The following is a 22,640-nucleotide window of genomic DNA, read 5'->3' as shown; positions in this document are numbered from 1 at the left end:
TTAACAGTCAGGTGGCTGTGACGAACTTATCTTACTGCTTCAGAGTCATTATAGTTGGGACAGTGATTAGATCTTTCCGTGGCTTTAGACTCATAGGGTGCTTGCTGTATGTCTTTTGACTACAGCACAGGTGACCTAAGGCTGACATGCACTCAGACAGCAGAGAGATGGGAAGGAGCTGATCCCTTTGTTGGCCTTTTCTCTTCTCCATCAGTGGTTGGTGTCCTGCTGGGCGATGGCTTAACAATGCAAACTGTCATCTAATTGCATCCACATTCAATTTTTTTTACCACCACTGCAAAAAAAACCCAAAACAAAACAAACAAAAAAAAACCCAGCAACTTCTCTTTGTTCAGAATATGTATGAAACGTATGACTATGTTTACCTGTTTTACCAGAAAAGTAATACTCAGTCTTCAGTGTGGATGATCAAAGTGACATACAGCCGTTACATCATCGGCTGAAGGAGAAAGTCTCCTTTGTGATAGCGCTCACTCTAATCCTGATGCCAGCAACGGCATTAGCGAATGTGTGTGATGTAAAATATAATTTGCTTCATGTTAGCCACATTTTAAAAAAAAAAAAAAAAAAGCAAATATTTGCATTATGGCTGCTTTATGCAGCACAAAAAGAGGACGAGCAACACTCCTCAGCCAAGTAATTAAATTTGCCTGTAGATCTTGTTGGATGTTTTACATGTGGATTCCAGTATTTGTTAGATTCAGTGATTAGGCCAACAAGTGAATAAATAAAGGATTTATTATTTACCCACCACAGTTTTATAGCTGGTAGTGTGGCTTTCAAAAGGCATTTAGAGTTAGATAAAAATGTACAGAGAGTATGACTGAAATGTTCGTATGTAAAATAAATTGTTAGGAAACAAGCAGAATAAAACTATAAAATGTTGCGGTGTCTTGGTGACGGTGTTGGGTATTGTGTTTTTTTCACTTCTCACTTCCTCTCAGAAAAAAAAAAAACATTAAAGTTCTCAAATGTAAAAATACTGCGTTGCAAGATCGATTTGATTTATCTGACAACTATAGCTGTCAGATAAATGTAGTGGTGAGAGAAGTACATAAAATAGCATTAAATAGAAATACACTTAAAAGCACAAGTACTTCTAAAGAACTTTATTTTTCACCACTGATAAAAGATTGATTCACCCAATCTTAAAATTAGAACAGGCGTTGTAGAAATATGAACGTAAACTATCCTTATGAGCATATGATTTTGATTATGCTGTTATATGATAGAATGCCATAAAGTCTGATAGAGTGTGTATAAGCTCCACAGCCTCTTTCTTTGAAGCAATAGGCCTGTAAATGTCTGCGGTGAAATTAGAGAGCAGTTACCCATTGTGAGTGTGTGTGTGTGTGTGTGTGTGTGTGTGTGTGTGTGTGTGTGGGAATCCTTCCACGAAAAAACTTTGGGGAGCTTTCTTTCTATTCCTTACACATAATCATCATCACCATCATCATCTTCCTCACCATCACTCCCGCCTCTCCCTCGCTCCGTCCCTCCCTCCCCCCTCCTCGCTCTGTTCTCCCAGATTTATTCACGTGCGGCTCGCTCCCGCCTCACTCAGACATTCTGTCGCCAGCGCCGTGACGTCACCTACGCCAGGAGCCTCCTCCGCTCTGAGCGTTTCCCTCCGCCTGTCTTCAAGATAATCTAGTCCCCTCACAGCGGCAACGTTGAACTTGACTGATGAACTCACAAAGAATTTGCTTGTGTTTTGTATCACATCATTGCATTTTTTTTTAAGGATTTGTTTTATTATTTATATTATTCAACACATTGTTTTCAACTGGGGAAATGATTTGTATAACATTCACTCTAATGCCTGATGTGTGTGTTTATACTTTATGATTTACATGCTATATTGTATTTCAAAGGTATTTAAGCTTAACATTTTCAGAGGGAGAGTGTTTTTTATCTATAAAACCTGCATGACTTTTCACAACCTTCTTGTGCTCTGAGATTACCATCTCTTTTTTGTGACAGGGAATTCACCTCTTTATCTCTGTTTTAATCAGATAAGATACTGCACAATTTACAACGGCGTCAACAGTTATTCTGAAATCGTCCTAAATATGAGTCACAATATTTCTGAAGCTCATTTAGCTCACATCTGAAGAACTGACACCTCATGCCCTCTGCTGCTGCCCTGTCTGGAGGCTATTTTCATGCGTTATCATGCAATATTAATGAGATGCTTTGAAAAGCTGTTGGAAGTTTCACTTTTGATATTGCAAAATTATGCCTCTATACACACGCAAGAGGTACCAGAGCTGAACTTGTTGTGTGTGTGTGTGTGTGTGTACATGATTGTATTGAGGTGAGAAGTTGAGATGATGGCATGTGTAAGCATGTTCCTGTGCTTAGCCCTGCTCTTGGACACTTTTGTTCTCTTGACAACATAAATAGTGCTTATCATATCACCGTCAAAGCCAAGAGGGGAAGTTAGAAGCAGGCTTAACACAGTGCAGTTCAGGAGTTCGCTACAGATAAACCACTGAGTTGCCCGTCTGTCAGTGAATGCAACAGACTGGGCTTGCTGGCCAAATTTGGAGAAGAAGAGCAGTTTAATTAAGCCTGATGTTATAGTGTAACCTGTGTTTGGAACTGTTAATTTAGCAATCAAAGGTTTGCCCCAATTTAAGATGATTTTATGCATTTAGAAAGTACTAGTTTCGAAGCAGTGAAACATCAAGTCTTAAATTCCTACACTGTGTAATTACTGAGTGGAATCAAACAACCATCCTAAAGTGGAGAGACCCCCCCCCTCCCTTCTGCTTTCTTTCTCCCTAAACTGCACCAAAACAAGCAGCAATTCAGCTGCTTCAACAGGCGGATTTTTAAGCGTGTAACTCTCCGCTGGTCAGAAGCTGTTCGAATTGAGCGAGAAAACGGCATTGTCTTCACAGTTACATAATCCACTTCCACACAGTGAATGAAGATGTTAGATGTGTGAAAAGTAGGTCTTGTTATTGTCGGGGCTGCATCCCGCGGCGTGATACTGGCGCTCAGCGGAGGGTGAGACGGCTCCGCGACTCCCTGACGCCAGGCCGAGCAAACCCAAGACAGGCAGAGAGAGCACGCAGGAGGAGACAGACAGAGAGAGAGAGAGAGAGAGAGAGAGAAAGAGAGGGAGAGAGGGAGGGAGAGAGCAACAGTGGAAGAAAAGGTATTATAAACTTTTATTTTCTTTTTCAACATTCTCAGTGAAAAGTTTCCTGCTCTGTTGTTTCGCTTGTTATGGTGTGCATGGCTCTGTTTGTAAGGAAGTAGATCCCAACGGTTATCAACTCAACAGTGTGTCAGTTGGTAGCTTCAAACTTTTTTCTTTTCCCCTTCCTTTCACTCACGGTGTCAGACTGGAGTTACAAACTCAGCCACATTTTCATGAAGGTATGAGCTGATTGTTTAAGCTACGTGTTAGGAAACAGCAGTGTTTTGATGAAAACCTGTAGCAATCTTGTAATAATGAAGGCTAGCTTACTTTGTGTGACAGAAAAGCGCTAAGTTTTTGTAGGAATATTAATGAAGTGCAGCCTACGGACAGTAAAAGCACGATTAATTGCGGGTAAAATCAGTCGAAAGCTGGTATCAGTTAAAATACCAGTAAATGTATTAGTATACTGCTGTTTGCAGTAATTAATCAGAAGGGAATGGAGACTGTACTGCACTTACGGTGTGGGGCTATTTGCTTTATTAAGCTATAGGATGTGTCAGAAGATGATTCACTAAAGCCCACAGAGATGTCTTCAAATTACTAAAACCAAAAAAACATTCAATTCAGAACGATATGAAGCAGAAATAAATCCTCAAATCCTCACATTTTCTGAATCAAGAGTCTGTGAATATGTAGCTTTTTAACCTGACAAATATGTTAAACTAGCAATGCTGATTATTATTTTTTGGCTGGATAAACAACTAATCTTTGAAGCTCTGTACTATATAACGAACCTGCATCATATTCAGGCATTGTGGTTACACATTCACACATGCCATCGCCATCCTTTCCCATTTTAAAGTATTTGATTATTTTTACTGTCCTTTGCCTGATGCAGACTTGCAGAGGCTGTTTCTACCGGTGCACTAGTGCGCTTCATGTGTCCTGTGTGTGGTTTTACTTATGTCAATGTGTTTATGAATTTGTGCTTGTGTAATTTGTGCATGTGATAGGGAGGGAGAAAGAAAGAGAGCTGGATAGAGAGAGAGAGAGAGACCTAAAGCAGCTAAGGCAAGATCTCCTGACATCATTGAAGATGACATATCAGATTACCCAAAGGACACGAATTTGTCCTTGTCCATTATTTACTTCCAATTGTTTTATCGGCCTGCATTCTCGGAGTATGTGGCTTTAAATTCTGTTTGAAAATTAAACAAATGGTGTTTTATAGGATTGCAATGGCACGGTTAGAGTTTGTATCAGAGCGATTGTCAGATGCATTAACAGCTTTGTTTCCTCCTTTGTACATGTGCAGGCTTAAATACACCTTTTTTTTGCCTTCATGTCCCCAAGTCAAATGTCTATCTGTGTGCCAAAAAGGGAATATCTTTAATGCAATATTGTGTTTTAATAGAGAAAATGGAGACTTTCAGTGGTTATTCCAAGACTGGCTTTAGTCCACAGGACATTTAAAAGCTAGTTAGCTGTTTATGAATATAAATCATGATTGTGATCAAATAGATATTATGATATTTTGTATTATGTTTTAAATGTATTATTATTTTATTATTACTATAGCTCACCCCTCAGTGTAAATATAGGTTAGCAACATTCCTGTATCCACAGAGTCAGTCACAACAGTAGTGAGCAAAGTCAAAACCGTCCTGTCTGTTTGTACGGCCTGACAACATAGCCTGCCATGTGTCATGGTGAGGTGTCCACCCTAACACAACACTAACCCAACACTGAGTGCCAAGCATGGTTGAGATAGCTGCTTGAAACCCTATGTGTTTGCTAGTTATGTCTGCAGTCGTGTGTGGACTGGTGTGTCAGAATCTGATCCCAGTTCAACCCTTCAAAGTCAGGGCAATACTGACCGCAATTTTCGTGTCAGAGGGTTTTCTGGTGTTTTTCCATGCCTTGTTGAAAGTAGTGTGACAGCTAGGTTTTGCTCTCTTGTATGCCAGTGGGATCTTTACGAGGTCAATAGTGATCCCAGTGAGTTAAAGGAGCCTCCCAGGTCAATGCCATGTCTAGTCACTAAGGGCAGGACCTCATGTCTGACTGTGGTTATTTCAAGCCTTGCTCTCTTACTATTTCATAAGACTTGAGTTGCTGTGGTAAATATCTGCATTTGCTGGCTACTAGGGCTGGCTATTGAATCAGTTTAAAAAGTAATAGTTTTTCCTTTCTGGCAAACAGGACAGTCTGATATATTAGCCAGTATATGGTTATTTTGACTATATATGTTGGCCAGTAATTTGCAAGAAACTGCAGTACACAACTGTCTTTCCCCTAATATTGTACAGGCCAGGACAAAACCAACAGCCCAGGCCTAAATTGATTAACAGACACTGGAGTGGTGCAATATATATATATATATATATATATATATATATATATATATATATATATTATTTTATTCATTTTACTGAAATTTTAAATGATAAAAATGTGTTTCTGCTTCCTTCTCTTCCCTCACTCATCCTCTATTTGTTTATTTCATGATGTTTCTTTGTCTGGTTGATGTTAAGTCCTTACAAAGTGTTAAACTAACGGACATTTGAAGTGAAGTCACTTGACTTGTCCACAACTTATGTTACTGTAAGTAACGAAGCTTTCCATTTGACCTCCATTTATCCATCCATCCATCCATTTTCTATACCGCTTATCCGTCAGGGTCGCGGGGGGAGCTGGAGCCTATTGATAGAGACATTTATCTCCTAATTATTTAACAAAATAATGTATTGAAAAATAAAAAAACATGTTTTGATACCTTTACTGGAATTCAGTATTATGCTGGTACCAGTACTCAAATTTCAAACCGTACTCAGCCTGACTTACTCCGAATATGCTTTCATACATTATTAGTGGTTTGCCGTAATTTGAATTTGTGAAAAAGCATATATTGCGTCGTTGTAGTGTTGCAGTTTACTCAGTAATGACCCTTGAAGGCACTTAATTGAGAAGTGAAGAGACCAGATATGTGTTGTGTTTTCCATCTCTCCTTCTCTCCAAAACACTCCCTGTCTTACATCTCTGGCTTTGCCAGCACTGTGTCTTCCTGTCTTTCTCTTTCTGCATCATACCCCCTCTCTTCCTCTCTCTTTCTTTTTATCTATCACTCTCTCTTCCTGTTCTCCTCTGTTTATAGCCAGTGACTCCATTGAGCGGGGGCTAATGGAGGCCCCATCCAGGACCTGGCTGATAAATAATGTAGCTTCTTTATAATGCTCTGTCCCTGGGGAGGGTCCAGAGAGCATCATTACTGCCTCCTCGTCCTACACAGCCCAGGCCTAAATTGATTAACAGACACTGGAGTGGTGCAAAATGATCCATGGGGCTAGTGTAGTGGCTAACAACTCGCACCAGGTGGGTCAAACCCTCCGCCTGACAGTGTCGCATGATCCCACTCTGCACTCCCATTAGCCTCAGTTTCTGTCCAGTGGGTTAACTGATGGTCATAACAAGCTACCGCTAACACAATAGCGAAAGAGCATTGCTCGGACTCAGCTGTAGGGAATGTCAGAGTGGTTTTTATGGAGCTGCTGTGTAAATGATGGTGTGTGTTTCAGCTTTTATAGGGAGGAGAGCAGCGGCCAAGGCCACTGCTGGCATCTGTGTTACTCTCCATTGACTCTGAGATATGGGTGACGAAGCTCAAAGGTTGATGACTACATATAGATATTTGATGCAAGGAATACATCTTTGTTTATTTCACTGAGTCATATCATCAAGGAAGAGATTTAGTACTAATATGATTAGTCAGTTCTCCCACATTAAATCTCTGTGTCATCCAAACATGTCTTATTTTCTTTGTTTTATATATGTGTACATTTAACATATTTCTGTTTTGGGGTATTTTTTGGACAAGACTTCAGCTTAGGCTCTAAATGTTGCCTCATGCTGTCTCATGGTGACAGTATGTATTATGTACTATATAGTATGTGATGGTAGCAATTTGTCCATTGGTGCAGATTTGGCAATACCATTTCCGTTGCTGCAGCTGTACCTTTGTGTCTGCTGTAAAATTCGAGGCAAGCAATGCAGCAAATCAGGGCTGGATTCTTGTGTGATCTTGCCAGTCCAGCTTTCTTGCAAGGTAATGTGATTTGTGCAGCAGACTGTAATGCCTCTGAGTTGGTTTGCCAAGTTTGTCACCAAGAGAGTGACAAGAAATCACAGTAAATACAGAGGAGGACGCATCCTTCTTTTGAAATTATTGTTCTCATTTGGAACTTTCAAGCTTCTATTTTGAAAGGACGTTTACTTTTTGTGTCGTGTTGTTAACTCAGATATTGTCTTGTGAAGCAGCTGTTTTTGTTTCTGTGGAGATTCGATGAGTGTCGGTATCAGTGACAAGCTTTTCAGTGACATTTTTCTTCAATGTGGATAGAACTAAAAGCTTCTCACACTGCAGAAATAAACTACACAAATTTTTCCATCGTCTGAATCGGTATCAGCTCTACATTACTACATTATTTTCATGAGTTACAAGACAAGCAAACTTGTATTTTTGTGTTAAAGTAAATAAAGTGTGTCTGCAAAATTAAATGTTTACATTTATCTTAGATGTTACCTCATATATTATTATATCACAACATATATTCTAAACCAAGCCATGTTTGCACAGTTAAATGTTTACATTGCTAAGACTAACTGCCCTGAACTGCAAACAGAAATCAGCTCGCATGACCACTATCACACTGTATCAGGAAGTGAAACATTTCAGGATGGTTATGAGGATATTAGTGACCAACTGAGGCTCAAGCCTTTCTCCGAATACAAACTGCTAGAATCAAGATCTTCCAAGGTGGCAAAATCTTTCATTGCCTCTGTTTTGCCTTTAGATTAGATCTGATTCGACCAAAAGCTGTTTAGAGTGACATTTTCAGGGAGTCATTTGGAAAGTTTGTCCACATAAAGCCTGTTTATGTCATAAAAGCATCCTAGTCTATACGTAGGCATAGGAACGGGTAGGCACAGTGGCGCCTTCTATTTTGACCGCCTCATAGACAACTCTAAACTGGCATTGTCCAAAGAACTAACACAAAGCAATGGAGACCCTGTAAATAAGCATGTGGTTGAGGAGGCAGTCAGATTTTTCTAACTGTCAGGTTTGGAAATATCAAAGAGATATGGTTTCCAGCTGCTGCACAATGACATTAGACGATCGTGAAGCCTGCTTCTCAGATGTTATAATACAGAACTTTCTGGATTCTTCCATCTGAAATGGATTAAAGGTTGTCTTTCTGCAGCTAGTCCTGAACTTGTGCTGATAATGCTGTCTGTTACTGAGAGGCCATCAAAGCAGCTTTGTGGCTGGAAGTGGATCAAAAAGACTCTCTATATGTCTGGCTGGTGACCATGTTATAAAGCTGATACTGCAGTGTTTGTCTTTTGAACTTTATGTTGTATTATTACGCTCCACGCTCTGCATTCAGATACGTCTTTTGCTTTGTGTGAAGATGTGCTTGGTCAGTTTGTCATGTCAGTTTCACTTCAGGCCTTCACTTTTTTCAAGTCTGTATGAAATATTTGGATGAAACATTCAGAAAATATATTGTAACAACAGTGATGACAGTAATTTATTTGAGACAGCAAAGAAATCCAAAAACTTTGGTGGCAGAGCAGTGGTGACCAGAGGCCATGACATTTCTAAGTAATGAACCTCCAAACCATACTCTCTTTGTATTGACTTAAATGCGTGTGGCATATAGTGAAAGCAGGCATTAAATGCTTTGTCAGAGCTGTAATCTTGCATTGAGCTAAAATGAATAATGGAGAGGTTGATGGACAGAAAATCTATCTGCAAATGATTTGATTTGATGCTTTTCCTTTTCTTGTGTTTTGGAAAATTTACTGTCAGGCAGTTCAATTGTATTAGTTTGGGCTTGGGACCGTGACATTTTGCAGTATTTTGTGACACTGTGTAGACCAGCGGAAATGTAATTAATCATTAGCTACCTGCATTAGTCCCTAATTGTGTTATTTTTTTGTTTTTTTGGTCAATTTTAGTCTATTTTGATCGGATACGTCTACTTTTGTTGGGTTCTTTTGTAAATCTAAATGAAAGGTTTTGTGTCATGTTTAGATTACTCAAGGTATGGTAAAAAAAAAATTAATTGTCTGGCTTTATGGCATTTCTGAAATACAGCTAATTCAACTAAACACATGGGAACGGACCCATCCTCCTCCACTCCACAAAAGCTTCGCGAAAAAGAATCCTTCCTTTGTGGTGAAGCTGTTAAGAGTCTTGGTGAGAGTCGGTGAGAAAGGAAGTTAAAAGTCAGGGATGAGTGGTAGGAACCTGCAGGTATCGGCAGGAGGAAGTGATGTCACTGCTGTGTTGTTGATGATGGAAATAAAGACTTGACACCGTCCGTTCCATATTTATCTGATGGCAGAAAATGGTTTGGCTCTCATGAGTGTGATATCATAGTGGGGTGGATAGGAACAAGAGCTCTCTCTCTCTATCGCTCTCTCTCTCTCTCTCTCTATCGCTCTCTCTCTCTCTCTCTCTCTCTCTCTCTCTCTCCCACACACACACACACACACACACACACACACACACACACACACACAGACAACCCAGAGTCCACCTCCCTCTAGTAGTTTCGCGTCACTTTTGATCAGCCAATGTAATTCGGGCAGCTAAGCTAAGTATAGGTACAACTTGCTACTTTCCTGTCAGTGTGGTTGGCAATAGTAAGGACCCCCACAACACACACATACACCACACATAAACATGCACACACACACACACACACGTTGTAAACAGCACCTGTTCTCATCAGACTTCTTTGCTCATTTGTCAGTATGATGTAGCCAACAAATGCAGTAGCTGACAAAGATAGAAATCAGTTTTCATCCCATAATCTGACGGGCCAAGAATAACTACAGAGCAGTCTTAATGATGTATTTGTTCCTGCTCATAGGAAATCCAATATACTGCAGGCTTTCTTGTCAGATAGTGATTCATCCTCATCCATGAGTCAGTACAGAGAAAAGGATGGTAGATTTCTGACATACTGTTCTACATACAGTTCTGAGACTGCATCTGAACATTTATGCACACCCGAGACTCAACCATAACTATGTTTTTATTGAAGCTAATTGCATTCAGAAAAACTTGAAAAGAAGGTGGAACTTGGAGAGCTCAATGTGCTCTTGTTTTCCCTTTTAAATGCTAGAATGTGTGTACCTCTGAGCTACTGAATTGCCCCTGTGGGACCCAAGTGAATGGGCACATTTATCGTGGGGTCCACATGCACTTCCTTTTTATTGTCCTGCACGTTGCCAGATTCCTGCCCAAAACCAGTGTTTGTTGGTTAGTGGTGTTGAGGCCTTATAGAACATTTGCCTCAGCTCATTAAAAGTCTTTTTCCGCTGGAATGTGAAAGATCTTTTCAAATTTTCGTGTATGCATAGGCACTTTTTTTTCCGCTTTAGCTAGAGGTGAAATCATTAGTCTGTTCATCATCTTTTCAAGAGTTTCTTATATTTTATTCTCATATTATTCTCATAACTACGTAAAAAAATCTCTTTAATACATTTACTGTTTGCACTATTGTAACAGTTAGTCTGTTTTCATAAAATGAACCGAATGCTATTTTAATATCAGATTTAGTGATTAATTAACACTGTCAAACATTTGATGATCTTCTGCCTTTATATGTTTGATTCTTTCTTACTGTAGATCTGGCATTGGGAAAATGAATCAGATGTTAGTCCTGCAGGCCAAATTTTGATCTGCTGTGTAGACTTCAATGGTGCATGTGAAGTCCTGTAAATGACATCAGCGAGTGGTGGAAATGTGACGAACCATATGGACAGGAAGCTATTCACAGAATGTCTGGTTGGGGTGGATGTTTACAGGAGGGTGTCCGGTGTGACTCCTCCGCCAATTTCCAAGAAGCCGTGATTGACATGGCTGTAACAGCTATAACGGTGACATCATGGGCTCACCAAGGGTTTTATGGACAATCTTAGGGTGAGACATCGGTGTTGTGTGTGAACCAAAAGGCGGGGAGAGGGTTAGCTTTATCATAGCTGCTGCAACTTTGTTAGCCAAAGTACATGGCAAGCAGGACTGATCTGTAGAATGTGTGTCTCTATTGGAAGAAATTCTTAGATGATAACCCAGCTCTTCTTTTCTTGTTCTAGTAACCGGCTGTCAAGAGGACCTCATCGTACAATCTGAAACTCTAAAAGGACGACCGCTCAGAGCATCTCACCCTTTCTTTTCTAATATTGGACTCCACCTCTGCTGCTCACACTTCCTTTGGACAGAAAGGAGAGGGGAGGAGGGCGGCTCATCCAACATGAATGTCACCTCGCTCTTCTCCTTCACCAGCCCGGCGGTCAAACGCCTGCTGGGCTGGAAGCAGGGAGACGAGGAAGAGAAATGGGCAGAAAAGGCAGTGGATGCTCTGGTTAAGAAACTAAAAAAGAAGAAGGGAGCCATGGAAGAGCTGGAGAGGGCACTCAGCTGTCCCGGTCAGCCCAGTAACTGTGTGACAATCCCCCGCTCCCTGGATGGACGGCTGCAGGTGTCCCATAGGAAAGGTCTGCCGCATGTCATTTACTGTCGTGTGTGGCGCTGGCCCGACCTGCAGTCTCACCACGAGCTGAAGGCCCTGGAGTGCTGCGAATACCCTTTTGGCTCCAAACAGAAGGATGTGTGTATCAACCCCTACCACTACAAAAGAGTGGACAGTCCAGGTGAGTGATGACTAATATGAGCCTGAAGATAGCTATGATGTGACTGATAAACACTGTCAATATTAGTATAAAACTCAGAAGAAATAGAGCCCTGGTATCAGAATCTGCATCATGAGAGAAAAAGGTTGGATTGGTGTGTTTTTAACACATGGTGAAACTGCATAAAATTCCTGCAATTGTACAGGCCAGGCCAGTGGGAACTCCTGTAATAAGTAGACAGATAAAGTAAGATTCTAGCAATAAAAATAAAAGAATCTTGCAAATAGATAAAATAAAATGTAAATATATAAATCGAGTGCAATGAGTAGTGGAGAAATCAACAATATGATCAGTCAGAAATGATTTTCAGTCTTGAGTGTGCATTGAGTTTTACAGTGTAACAGGGAAGCAGTATAACCAGCAGTATAAGTAGTACATAATAATATAAAATATATACGGTGCTATGAGGTGCAATATGAGACTGAAGTGTGACACTTACTACTTGCTTACTACTTAATACAATTCAAATAGAAACTTCATCAAATGGATTAAATTACATAATGACAAATAAAAAAAAATAACTCAAATAATTTAGGATAGAAGAAATAAAGAGACAATTAGAGCAAAATGAAATTGAAAAACTCAAGTACAATCAAGATGAGAAGAGATTTTAATATATACGGACCCAGCCTGCCTTGTTTCCTCTGTCATTCCATCGCCTCCGGGCCCTCGCTGTGAAGGTAGTGTAGAGACAAGACAAATCAAACACTACTTGGCCCCTTTTACTAAACAGAAAGAGAGGGTCAGCTGACAAGATAGAAACAGCTGTGCACAGGGTGCTAAGTGTGTAAAGGGCCAAGGTGTGTGTGCGTGTGTGTTTGTGTGTGTGTGTGTGTGTTCGTTCATGTGTGTGAAGGGCAGGAAATTCCATCTGGGGGAGAATGAGGGCTTTGTTTTGGGCATGTTTTGTGTGGCTGGCCTTTTTTTTTTATGCACACATGTAGACACAGCTTCATACTTACAAAAACGTAGACACACACACACCCCCATGACTGCACGCACAGTTTCTCTGAGGATGGCTGGAACAGGAAGCCAGTCACCCACACACAATGGGAGGAAAGAGTTGTTGCTTGCCCTGCACACTTTTTGTTTCAGCAGCGGGTGGAAGACGGAGGGCTAAGGTGATTAAACCCCACAGCACCTGTTTGTCCGTTCTCACCCGCCTACGCACACACACATCCTGTCAGTCTCCCTTTAGTATTTTACTGAACACCTGCTCCACATAATAACCTTTGAAATAAACTGCTACATTGATGCATTGGCCCAACGCAGCATGCATGGGCTACCTTCAGGAACACTGACAGCAGCACCATCTAAGATTTCAGCACCATCCTTTTTTATCTGTGCAGGTATTTGCAGACACAAGTGGAGCGTATCTGTGGTTTATATGCTCTGCACCTGAGCGGCCTTCACATCAGCCAGGATATTTACCCCAAGTGATGAATTCCTCAAGAATGGTTCAGTTCAAAATGTCTTCAGAGCAGAAACCTGAGTGTCCGGGCCAAATACTGCTGGCTAAGACTAACAGGCTGGAAGCTGACTTTTGAAAAATACAGGGACATCTGTGCTCAGAATGAAAAGCATGTAGAGTGCCAGAAAGAGATTTCTTTATTAAGTTGGAATCACATAACTTAATTCTTATTGAATTTGTATGGAGAGATTTCACGTGTGTGTGATTGAAGTTCTTAATTAATGCTTATGGTCAACTGGCACAAAAAAAATTACACATAAGAAAACAATACAAATAGAATAGAAAAATCTAGAAATACTGAACAGTAAACTAAAATAAAATAACATCTAAAAAGAGAAAGTTCACTACAACAAAGACGGACTGGATTCTTACTCTAAAATCTAGCTATAAATCAAGAATCTCTGTCTGTCTCTGCTCTAAATGTCTCGAGAATGGTTTATCTGATCTACTTTAAACTTGGCAGGTATATTACTGGTGACCCAGGACGTACAGAGTAGAAATTTGGTGTAATTTGGACATTGTTCAATGTTGATAAACTTAAAATGATCACGTGAACAGCACTGTGTACAGCGTCGAGGTGGAGTTTCAGAACTCAACTCGTCTTATCTCGTACGTACAAAAGACAAAAACAGTCAGAAAAACAAGTGAGTCTTGTAAAAGTAATCTCACCTGATGTGCTTTGAAAAGAGTACAGAGAGAGACGAGAAAGAGACAAAAAATACTTTGATCCCATTTGAACTGTGCTGAATTACACATATGATGTTTGTCAGTTTAAAAATACTAATGCTGTCTGTTATAGTTGGTGGAGGATCACTCAGCGTTGATATTCATATTTTTTTAATGTTGAGGTGTCTGCAGCCAGCACATTAATTTAGACAGTTTCACTGAAACTATTAAGTACATGTCAATTATCAGGAATTTATTGACATCCTGCGGCCAATCAGAATTGAGTATTCGCTCAGATCATGATATCTGGCACTGTATTAACCAGCCAACCTGAAACAAGGTTGATGAGAGTTTTAAACTTTTCTTTCAAATTAGTATCTGTTTGATGTAGTAGTGGACTGTAATTTTAGTTGACTTTATGGATCTCAACACACTGAAAAAATTGATTGGTTGCATCATGGTGCTGGTGAATTACACAGATGATGTGTACACATATATGATATGAGTGCTTCCTGTTTTAACAATTATTATGCCTTTCTCTATTTTCAGTGCTGCCCCCTGTGTTGGTACCAAGGAACAGCGAGTTCAATGCCAAGCATACAATGTTGCCTCGCTTCCGCAACCCTCTACAACAGAATGAGCCGCACATGCCGCAGAATGCCACCTTCCCTGAATCCTTTCCTCAGGCCAATACAATGCCCCCCAATTTCCCCCATTCACCGGGAAACAGCTACCCAAACTCACCGGGAAGCGGCAGCAGTGCCACCTTCCCTCACTCACCATCCAGCTCCGACCCCGGCAGTCCGTTCCAGATGCCAGGTGAGATCCGACAGTGAATTATCTAGAGCTGACCTGTATGCTTCAGTCTTGTTTGAATACTTGAATCTTTGGTCAATGCCATGGTAATTGCAGTCCAAATAAGTATTCAAATGCTTTGGGGAGGCGCAATCGGCTGCACCAAAAATAAAAAAAAAGCGAGGCAAAAGACAAATAAAGAATGAGACATTGAGCTCCCCTGTGGTGTTTAATTATTATCTAAACCTGTGTGCATAAAAATCGAGCATTTGCACGAGATACGAGTCAGTAATTACTGCAACTTTGTGGAAAGTATGACAGCATGTAGCGATATGTGGATCGGCTCTAAACTCATCCGAATCTACATATACATTTTTATCTTCCTGCACCCGAACAGATTAAGATTGATCTTGGGTCAGGTCATAGACCTATGCCTGTCCACGTACATTTCTTCCTTTTCCTCCACAATGAACAACAACAACTCATTTCTGTGCTCTTTTTTCTGCCTCCCTCTTGATGCAGAGACTCCCCCTCCTGCATACATGCCCCCAGAGGAGCAGATGACTCAGGATTGCCCTCAGCCAATGGACACCAACCTCATGGCTCCACCCTTGCCTCTGGAGAGTAACAACCGGGCAGGTAACCATGGCAGTTGCTTTCTCTCTCTCTCACACACACACACTTGTGTGTTGTGTGTTCGTATTCGTGGTGATATCATCCACATAAACCTGTCTGCACCTGCTCACCTCGATCTGCAGGTGTGGAGATTTCTGGGAAGCCTGGATGTTTTTAGAGTTTTTTTTTTCCACCTGTGGTCAACCTCCCCCCCCCCAAAAAATAAATAAAGAAAGACCAAAGAAAGACAGAGGGACCTCAGCTGAGTTGAAGCCGTTTCCTGTCAGGTAAAACCTGAGCAGTGTGTGGAAAGGACTTGCTAGTTTACATCAAGGCCCCGTCTGTGGGTGCGAGCCCATGGGAAGCTCAAAGCCTCAGCAAATTAAGCCAGACCTCAGAGCAGTTTTATGAGGTCTATAAAAGCTGGGGCTTATGTCATCTCTGCTGGTGGTAATGACTTGAAACTCGTTAACGATAAGATTCACTAATTACCTCCAACTTTCAGATCTGAAATGTGGTGCAGTAATTGCTGCTAGATCCACTTTGTGGTTTTGGCTTTATTGTGCTAGAGAGCAGAAACATTTTGATCACAAGAGACCATACAATGGACATGTCTTTGAGCCCACAGCTATCTGATTTGAAGGGAAATTCTGCAGTTTTGTGATGTGTTGATCGCTTTTATCAGTATTAATAAGAATGGACTTGCTACGTTCATGGCTGAGATCTGGGAACACAGAAACATTGCTAAAATGATGCTGACGGAGAAAGGTTTAAAACAAATGCAAACTGTGAAGGGACCATCCAAACTTTATATCTTTTGTAACTATCCATCACAGCTGATGGACTGGTGTTACCCACTGAATTTATTGTTAAGCAAAGTGGCCATAAGGGCTTCTTAGGGATTCTTACTGACATATCAGGTGTGGCCACTTTTGTTTTTACCTCAAAATAAAGTGATTGATATCAGTAGCTCTCAGGACTTTTTGCTTGTGACTCCCTTATGCAAAGCAATGTTTATTTGTGACCCATCATCACAACCGGCTTTATGATTTTCCTTTCTCAGTATTAGAGGCACAAAGAGGTAAACTGCATAGTTTTCTTGAAAGAAGGTGTGGGAAATTTTTGTCTTTTCTCATCTCATATCCTGCTTATTATCTCACAACCCCTGAAATTAATCTTATGTCTCCTTGCTGGGGCTCAGACCTCCAGGTTGTAGGCTACTGGCTCATGTATTGGCTTGTGCACGACTTGTCTGATTATCTTGTTCTTGTTTCTTGTGCCCGTCACACTTGGATGTAATAATGTCGACATGTTTTCAGATCTCAATGGCGACTTTGGTGAGCATGATGTTATCACAGCCATTGTCAAAACATCGAAAGACATTGATCCAAGTTGTAAACTAATACTTTGTCTTTAATGATTAAATATTTAAATTGCGTACTAACGCACCATGTAGGTGTTTGCGTTTAAATTATTCCTTGCATTGGAATAACAGCTGAACTTTGACCTGAATATTTAGTTTTCAACACCTGGCCAACAAAACATTTGTACTTTTTTATGATCTCAAGGCCCAAAATCCTGCCCGCACATGGTGATAGTGGTAGTGGGAAGAGCTGCTGAAATGTTTGTTGGAAGTGGGAGTTTTGGGAGTTCTTTTCTTTTCCACAAGCTGCATCCTGTACCGGGGGGGAGCGCTTTTCTATTGTAGGCCAGCTCTGGGAAGGGGACAGACAAAACACACCTGCTAGCTAGTGCCATGCTACAGAGGAAGTTTGGAAGAAGTATGTGCTTAGATAAACATGATTTATTCCTCTCTCTATGAGAGGGTGAGGCCAGCTGGCACTGGCGTTGCTTCAAATACGAGGCAAAGAGAGCACGGTCAGGGACCTTCTATTGACTGTTTTCCTGCTCAGTAAAGGCTGGCACACAGACCACAGACAGTAGTCATACTTGAGGATGCATCTGCATTGATTTTGGTCAGTATAAATGTACACAAACATAGCCAATGGGTCCTATATGTTTATTCAAATCATTGTTATGGGCTACAGGGGACAATTTGGAAGAAATTATTGTGCAGATGAGTAAGATTTATAGCTGAGCTTCTGTTGGCATCAGTGGCTCCTGGCAGCTTGTCTGCACATGTCTGCTCAGGAGAATCTTAAATGTGCATTAAATGTGTCTGCGTCTGTCTCTGCATGTACTAAGCTCACTCCTGTGACCTGTTAATGTGTTTCCTGAGCAGATGTGCAGCCCGTGGCCTACGAGGAACCCAAGCACTGGTGCTCTATTGTTTACTACGAGCTCAACAATCGCGTTGGAGAGGCGTTCCAGGCGTCCTCCACCAGCGTGCTCGTCGATGGCTTCACGGATCCCTCCAACAACCGCAACCGATTCTGCCTCGGCTTGCTTTCCAACGTCAACCGCAACTCCACCATTGAGAACACCCGGCGGCACATCGGCAAAGGTGCTGCATGGAGAGCCTGTCAACGACTGCAATATGCTGACCGTCAACAGACGTGTCTAAATCAATTAATGTTGTCAATAGATGTTAGAACGGAACAATAGCAACAAACTGAGTCGTGTATTGATTTTAAAATGACCACAGTGATGTTTTGGGACTTTTGTATTTGCTGATGAAAGGGAGCTCTGCTTCTCCAGGTAACACTTTCTTCTCCCCTGCTTCCTCTCAGGTGTCCATCTGTATTACGTTGGCGGGGAGGTGTACGCAGAATGTCTGAGCGACAGCAGCATCTTCGTCCAGAGCCGTAACTGTAACTACCACCACGGCTTCCATCCCACGACCGTGTGTAAGATTCCCAGCGGCTGCAGCCTGAAGATTTTCAACAATCAGGAATTTGCTGAGCTGCTGGCCCAGTCTGTCAACCACGGCTTTGAGGCCGTTTATGAGCTCACCAAGATGTGTACCATCCGCATGAGCTTTGTTAAGGTAAACTCATCAGATTTGGATCGATAAAAAGAGGGAGAGAGATTCATCATTTTTTTACCATCTAATATTAAAATTTCCCTTACAATGTTTTGTGTAAACTAACTTGAGATTTACAGTTGAGTTACTGTTAATAATTACCATCCATGTGTCCATTGATGAATTTTGATTGTTATAATTGGATTTAGGAAATCACGAAAACAAAAATCTGAGTTTAACAAATCATTGCAGTGCAGTGTGTGTTTGGTGCTCAGTGTAAAAAGTGGTTCGTTTGTGTTTTCCCCTAATCTTTCTTCACGTTTTACTACTTAATGCATCTTCTTAACTGTGCTAGTTGCAACTTGACCCCTTTCTCTGAAATGTGTAGACTTTTTTTTGGGACAGAAAATCAGTTTGAAAACAGTTTTAACCTTTTTAAAAGTTTAAAAAGTTTTGTTCTCTCAATTTTGTAAAAACCGAAATGATTCTGCTAACCTAAACGTTAACGTGGGGCTTAATGCAAAGTAAAATATTAACATGGACTCAAGCAGAACTCAATACTGGACAGTCCAATTAAAATTATAAACAAGAACAATCCCAAACTGATGTGTTTTCATGTGTTCCAGGGCTGGGGAGCGGAGTACCATCGCCAGGATGTGACCAGCACACCCTGCTGGATTGAGATTCACCTGCATGGTCCCCTGCAGTGGTTGGATAAGGTGCTTACCCAGATGGGCTCCCCCCACAACCCTATATCCTCCGTCTCCTAGGCTTCACTGTCCTCAGCCCTGTGGCTGTCCATACCCCAGCATTTTGGTCTGAGTAGCAAGAATAGGGCCGCAGATTGGCTTGTGGTTCAGCAAATCAGACTTTTCCGATAACTGACAGTGGTTTTGACTGAAACACAAGCTGATCTGGGACCAGTAGGGCTGGGCAGGTTGGTTTGTTCTCTACTTGAAGGATGTCTGAATTGGGCACATTTACAGTCTGGGAGAGGAGTAAGCAAAGTGAGCGTGATGCAACTGGAAGATACTTGATCTTTGTGACCAACTGTAATAATTAGACCATCACACTCAATATGATGCAAGTATCCTCCCCAGTATCTCTTTTTCATTGTTCTATTATTCTGACTCATTGCTAGTTTGCATCTAAACTCTGAAATCCAGATATACTTGTATAGTTACAATTATTATAGGACATTCCAGGTCACCAAAATTGCATTCGGCCGCTGTCTACTGCCTGACTGCAACGAGGTTGGCATGAAATGTGCTTATGAAACTCAAAAAAATTAGCAGTTGGAGGTTGACCAACATGACTGAAATTTTTTAATCATCTCCAGATAATTAAACAAGTATGCCATTTCCTCAAAGTGTTGTTTCTTAAGGTTAATAAATTAAAGCAGTACACAGCATTGTAAAAATCAAATCCCATATCACAGATCATGAAAAATAATAGGAGGGCAAAATTTGGGGGCAGTTTGAGAGTTTAGAGTGGGGTTTAGTGTGGGGCATGGCACTAAAAGGGCATTTGAGACTATTCAAAAAAAAAAAAAAAAGACTAATGTTTAAATGTTGCTCATCTTGTGTGACACTCGTGTTTCAAATGAATTTTAAAATAAATAAAGAATAGTGTTTAGATATATTCACTATTAGAATATGTGCTGTGCAGTCTGGTTTTGCAAAGCATAGTTTTGTTTAGTGTAGCGTTACACGTTAAAGACAGGTAGCTGAACACCACACGAAGCAAGCGAGGCAAACACCGGCGCAGTTTAGCCTGTTCCTCGCTGTGTACTCTGCAGCAACATCATCAATGTGTCCAACCGAGTCAAACTGAGGACATAAATATTTCAGTGACTGCGCTTCATTCTCAAACTTCTTAAATGTCTTCTATGGGAAAATGTTGAGCATTCAAATTTTAAAGGTATCTGTTACTTGTTTCCCAATATGTTTGTTTTTTTTTGTTGTTGTTTTTTTTTTTTAAATAAAATGCAGATTTTGCCATTCAGTTCTTTTATGCTTTGAGCAATCTTCTTTGCTATTAAACTGTATTACTCTTTACATTCTTTTTGTATTTTTGAACATGTTTTGTGTTTTGTTTGTCTGCACTTTCACACATTGCCTCTTTGTATTGTTTCTGGTTTTTTTTTCTCCCTTGTGTGCTCAGTAAAACTCCCAGAAAAGCAGTTTTATTCCATGAATATCAAGCCTCTACTGGAAGATTCAATAAATTTGTTTCATTACTTGCAACCTCTTTGTCTGTCTATGAACACTGTGTCTGGGCGTGTGTGTCTCTTTAATTACAGGCCACCCATGCTAAGAAAATATGCATCATGGTATATTCAGAGACTTTCAGAAAAGCATCAGCCACTCTTTATATATATATATATATATATATATGTGTGTGTGTGTGTGTGTTTGGACATAGACCTTCAATTAAGGAAGCACAATTTCAAGTGCATCTGAAACCCAACTGCACTAATGTTAAGCATAATTGCATTTTCCAGTAAATTGCAGGGAAGTGCATGAAATCATGTGTTCTCCTTTGTGTTACGGGGAGGGAACATTGTGACAGTGCTGGAACAGTTACAGAAACCTTCCAGGAAGCTCCCCTGGAATTCACTGATTTTCGTGTGTGTGTGTGTGTGTGTGTGTGTGCGTGCAGGAGTTTCATTTGTCTGTGCTTGACGTGGGTGGCATGGTTGCACAGTGGTTAGGACTGTTGCCTCCCAAGAGTTAGCATGCTTCTTCCAAATTCCACAGACAAGCATGGCAGGTGGACTCAAGCCTCTGAATGTCTCGTTCATCTACCCCTGCGTAGACACCGATAATCCACACTATTTTAATTCCAAGATGAGTGATAACCAAATGTAATCAGGGCTTTGATATAGACTAGTAAAAATGTCTTGTCTCTGTTAATTCTTCAGGAAACATGCAGATTTATCTCACTGTAGTTCTGACAAACATCTTTATTTCACAATGGGTGTAGATTTTTTATCATCATTGCTGTATTGATATTTTCAATATTGCAAGTCTAATTCTACCTAATTTCCATTGTTTTATTAATCCAAGGCCCACTGTTTTTTTTTCTTTTCTTTTGTCAGAATTGTACTTTGAGTCAGTCCAAGAGCCCATCAAATAACAGTTCTTCATAATAACACCTGTCTGAGTAGTTTTGGCCAGTCCCACTGCAACACTAAATGTCTGCCCAACTGTTTTATTGTCTGTAATGTGCTCATTAGTCCAAGTGCTCAATAAATTTTATTCCTTCATAATTAGATGTTTTTGAGAAGCCTCTGCCAGTCCTCTCTTAAAAATCCTGGATGATTTAATGTTTTTACTCACAAGATGATACGGATAAACAGATGTTTGTGATAAGGAACTCTCAAAGCGAGCCAATCCAAGCCATATATTATCATTACTGTCATGCAAAATTGTCCAAAAATCTCTACAGCGCGATGACAAACCGTCCCTTTTTATTAAATAGGTGAATAGTCATGCATAAAGAATGCATTTGTTGTAATAGGCTACAATCTGGAAGTCACAACTTTGTCAAGTTTGGTGATTTTTATTAATTTATTTTCTTTTATTTATTTTTTTGGGGGAAAAACAACTTTACGAGCCATGTGGAAGGTGAAAATCAACCTCTGCTGCCACCTGCTGGCTAAAGTTGTCTATTGTTATTATTCGATTTTATTTTTTACTTAATGCTTTTCGTAAATGGCTCATAACGTTTAACATATTTTTACTGATAAAAAACCCAACATGTTTTAGCTGTCTTAATGATTTAAAGATCTGTCTTAAAGTTTAAAGATATTTTTACTGTAGAAATAAGTCGACGGAAGTATTTGTCGGGGGCGGCGCCGTACGACACCGGAAACAGGAAGAGAATGAATGAAACAACAGCTGACATGTAACCTGTAACACCGCCATGCCTATGGTACGAGGTCAGCGTAAATTCTCATTTTCTACTTGATAGACGGCTTGTATAAAATGTATGTTACCTGCATTTTTGACAACAGTATTTCCACTCAAGGGGCGGGAAAGTGACGTTTGACGTGCCGTTAGCCTAACAGAAGATACCTTTTAAAGCAACGGGTGGTTTTGTAACTTTGGTGCCTGGAAGTTATTTAGCAGTTAGGGTAGAATAAACAGCCTTCCGGTTAACATGATAACATAAGTTAAGAACCGATAATAACATCAAATTTAACCATCGTCCCATTGTTTGTCATCCTG

General features: G+C 40.5%; 2 protein-coding genes across 7 annotated transcripts in view; both read left to right on the top strand.

Annotated features, from left to right (window-relative positions):
* Positions 1 to 3,038: 3,038 nt before the first annotated feature.
* On the top strand, positions 3,039 to 20,654 carry smad1 (SMAD family member 1). 3 transcript variants are annotated; one of them, XM_046415634.1, is made up of 7 exons: positions 3,039 to 3,187; positions 11,342 to 11,899; positions 14,625 to 14,894; positions 15,393 to 15,509; positions 17,728 to 17,949; positions 18,176 to 18,432; positions 19,035 to 20,654. In XM_046415634.1, the coding sequence occupies exons 2-7, from the start codon at positions 11,500 to 11,502 to the stop codon at positions 19,176 to 19,178; spliced, it is 1,410 nt and encodes a 469-aa protein (XP_046271590.1). In that variant the 5' UTR covers positions 3,039 to 3,187; positions 11,342 to 11,499; the 3' UTR covers positions 19,179 to 20,654. The 3 variants fall into 3 exon arrangements, with proteins under 3 accessions (XP_046271590.1, XP_046271599.1, XP_046271580.1); XM_046415643.1 differs by lacking the exon at positions 3,039 to 3,187 and adding an exon at positions 3,214 to 3,411; XM_046415624.1 differs by lacking the exon at positions 3,039 to 3,187 and adding an exon at positions 10,873 to 11,168.
* A 1,607-nt stretch (positions 20,655 to 22,261) lies between these two features.
* Positions 22,262 to 22,640, top strand: part of mmaa (metabolism of cobalamin associated A) — a 51,696-nt gene continuing 51,317 nt past the window's right edge. For 2 of the 4 annotated variants that reach the window (XM_046415610.1, XM_046415584.1), the window contains exon 1: positions 22,273 to 22,344. In XM_046415610.1, coding sequence (XP_046271566.1) covers positions 22,336 to 22,344 — 9 coding nt within the window. In that variant the 5' untranslated portion in view covers positions 22,273 to 22,335. Of the gene's footprint in view, positions 22,400 to 22,640 lie in introns of all 4 variants that reach the window. The other 2 variants (XM_046415594.1, XM_046415602.1) reach the window with 2 other exon arrangements.

Source organism: Scatophagus argus, chromosome 2 (genome assembly GCF_020382885.2).
Source record: "Scatophagus argus isolate fScaArg1 chromosome 2, fScaArg1.pri, whole genome shotgun sequence".
In the NCBI taxonomy this organism is placed as follows: Eukaryota; Metazoa; Chordata; class Actinopteri; family Scatophagidae; genus Scatophagus; species Scatophagus argus.
This window is presented reverse-complemented; position numbering and strand designations above follow the sequence as displayed.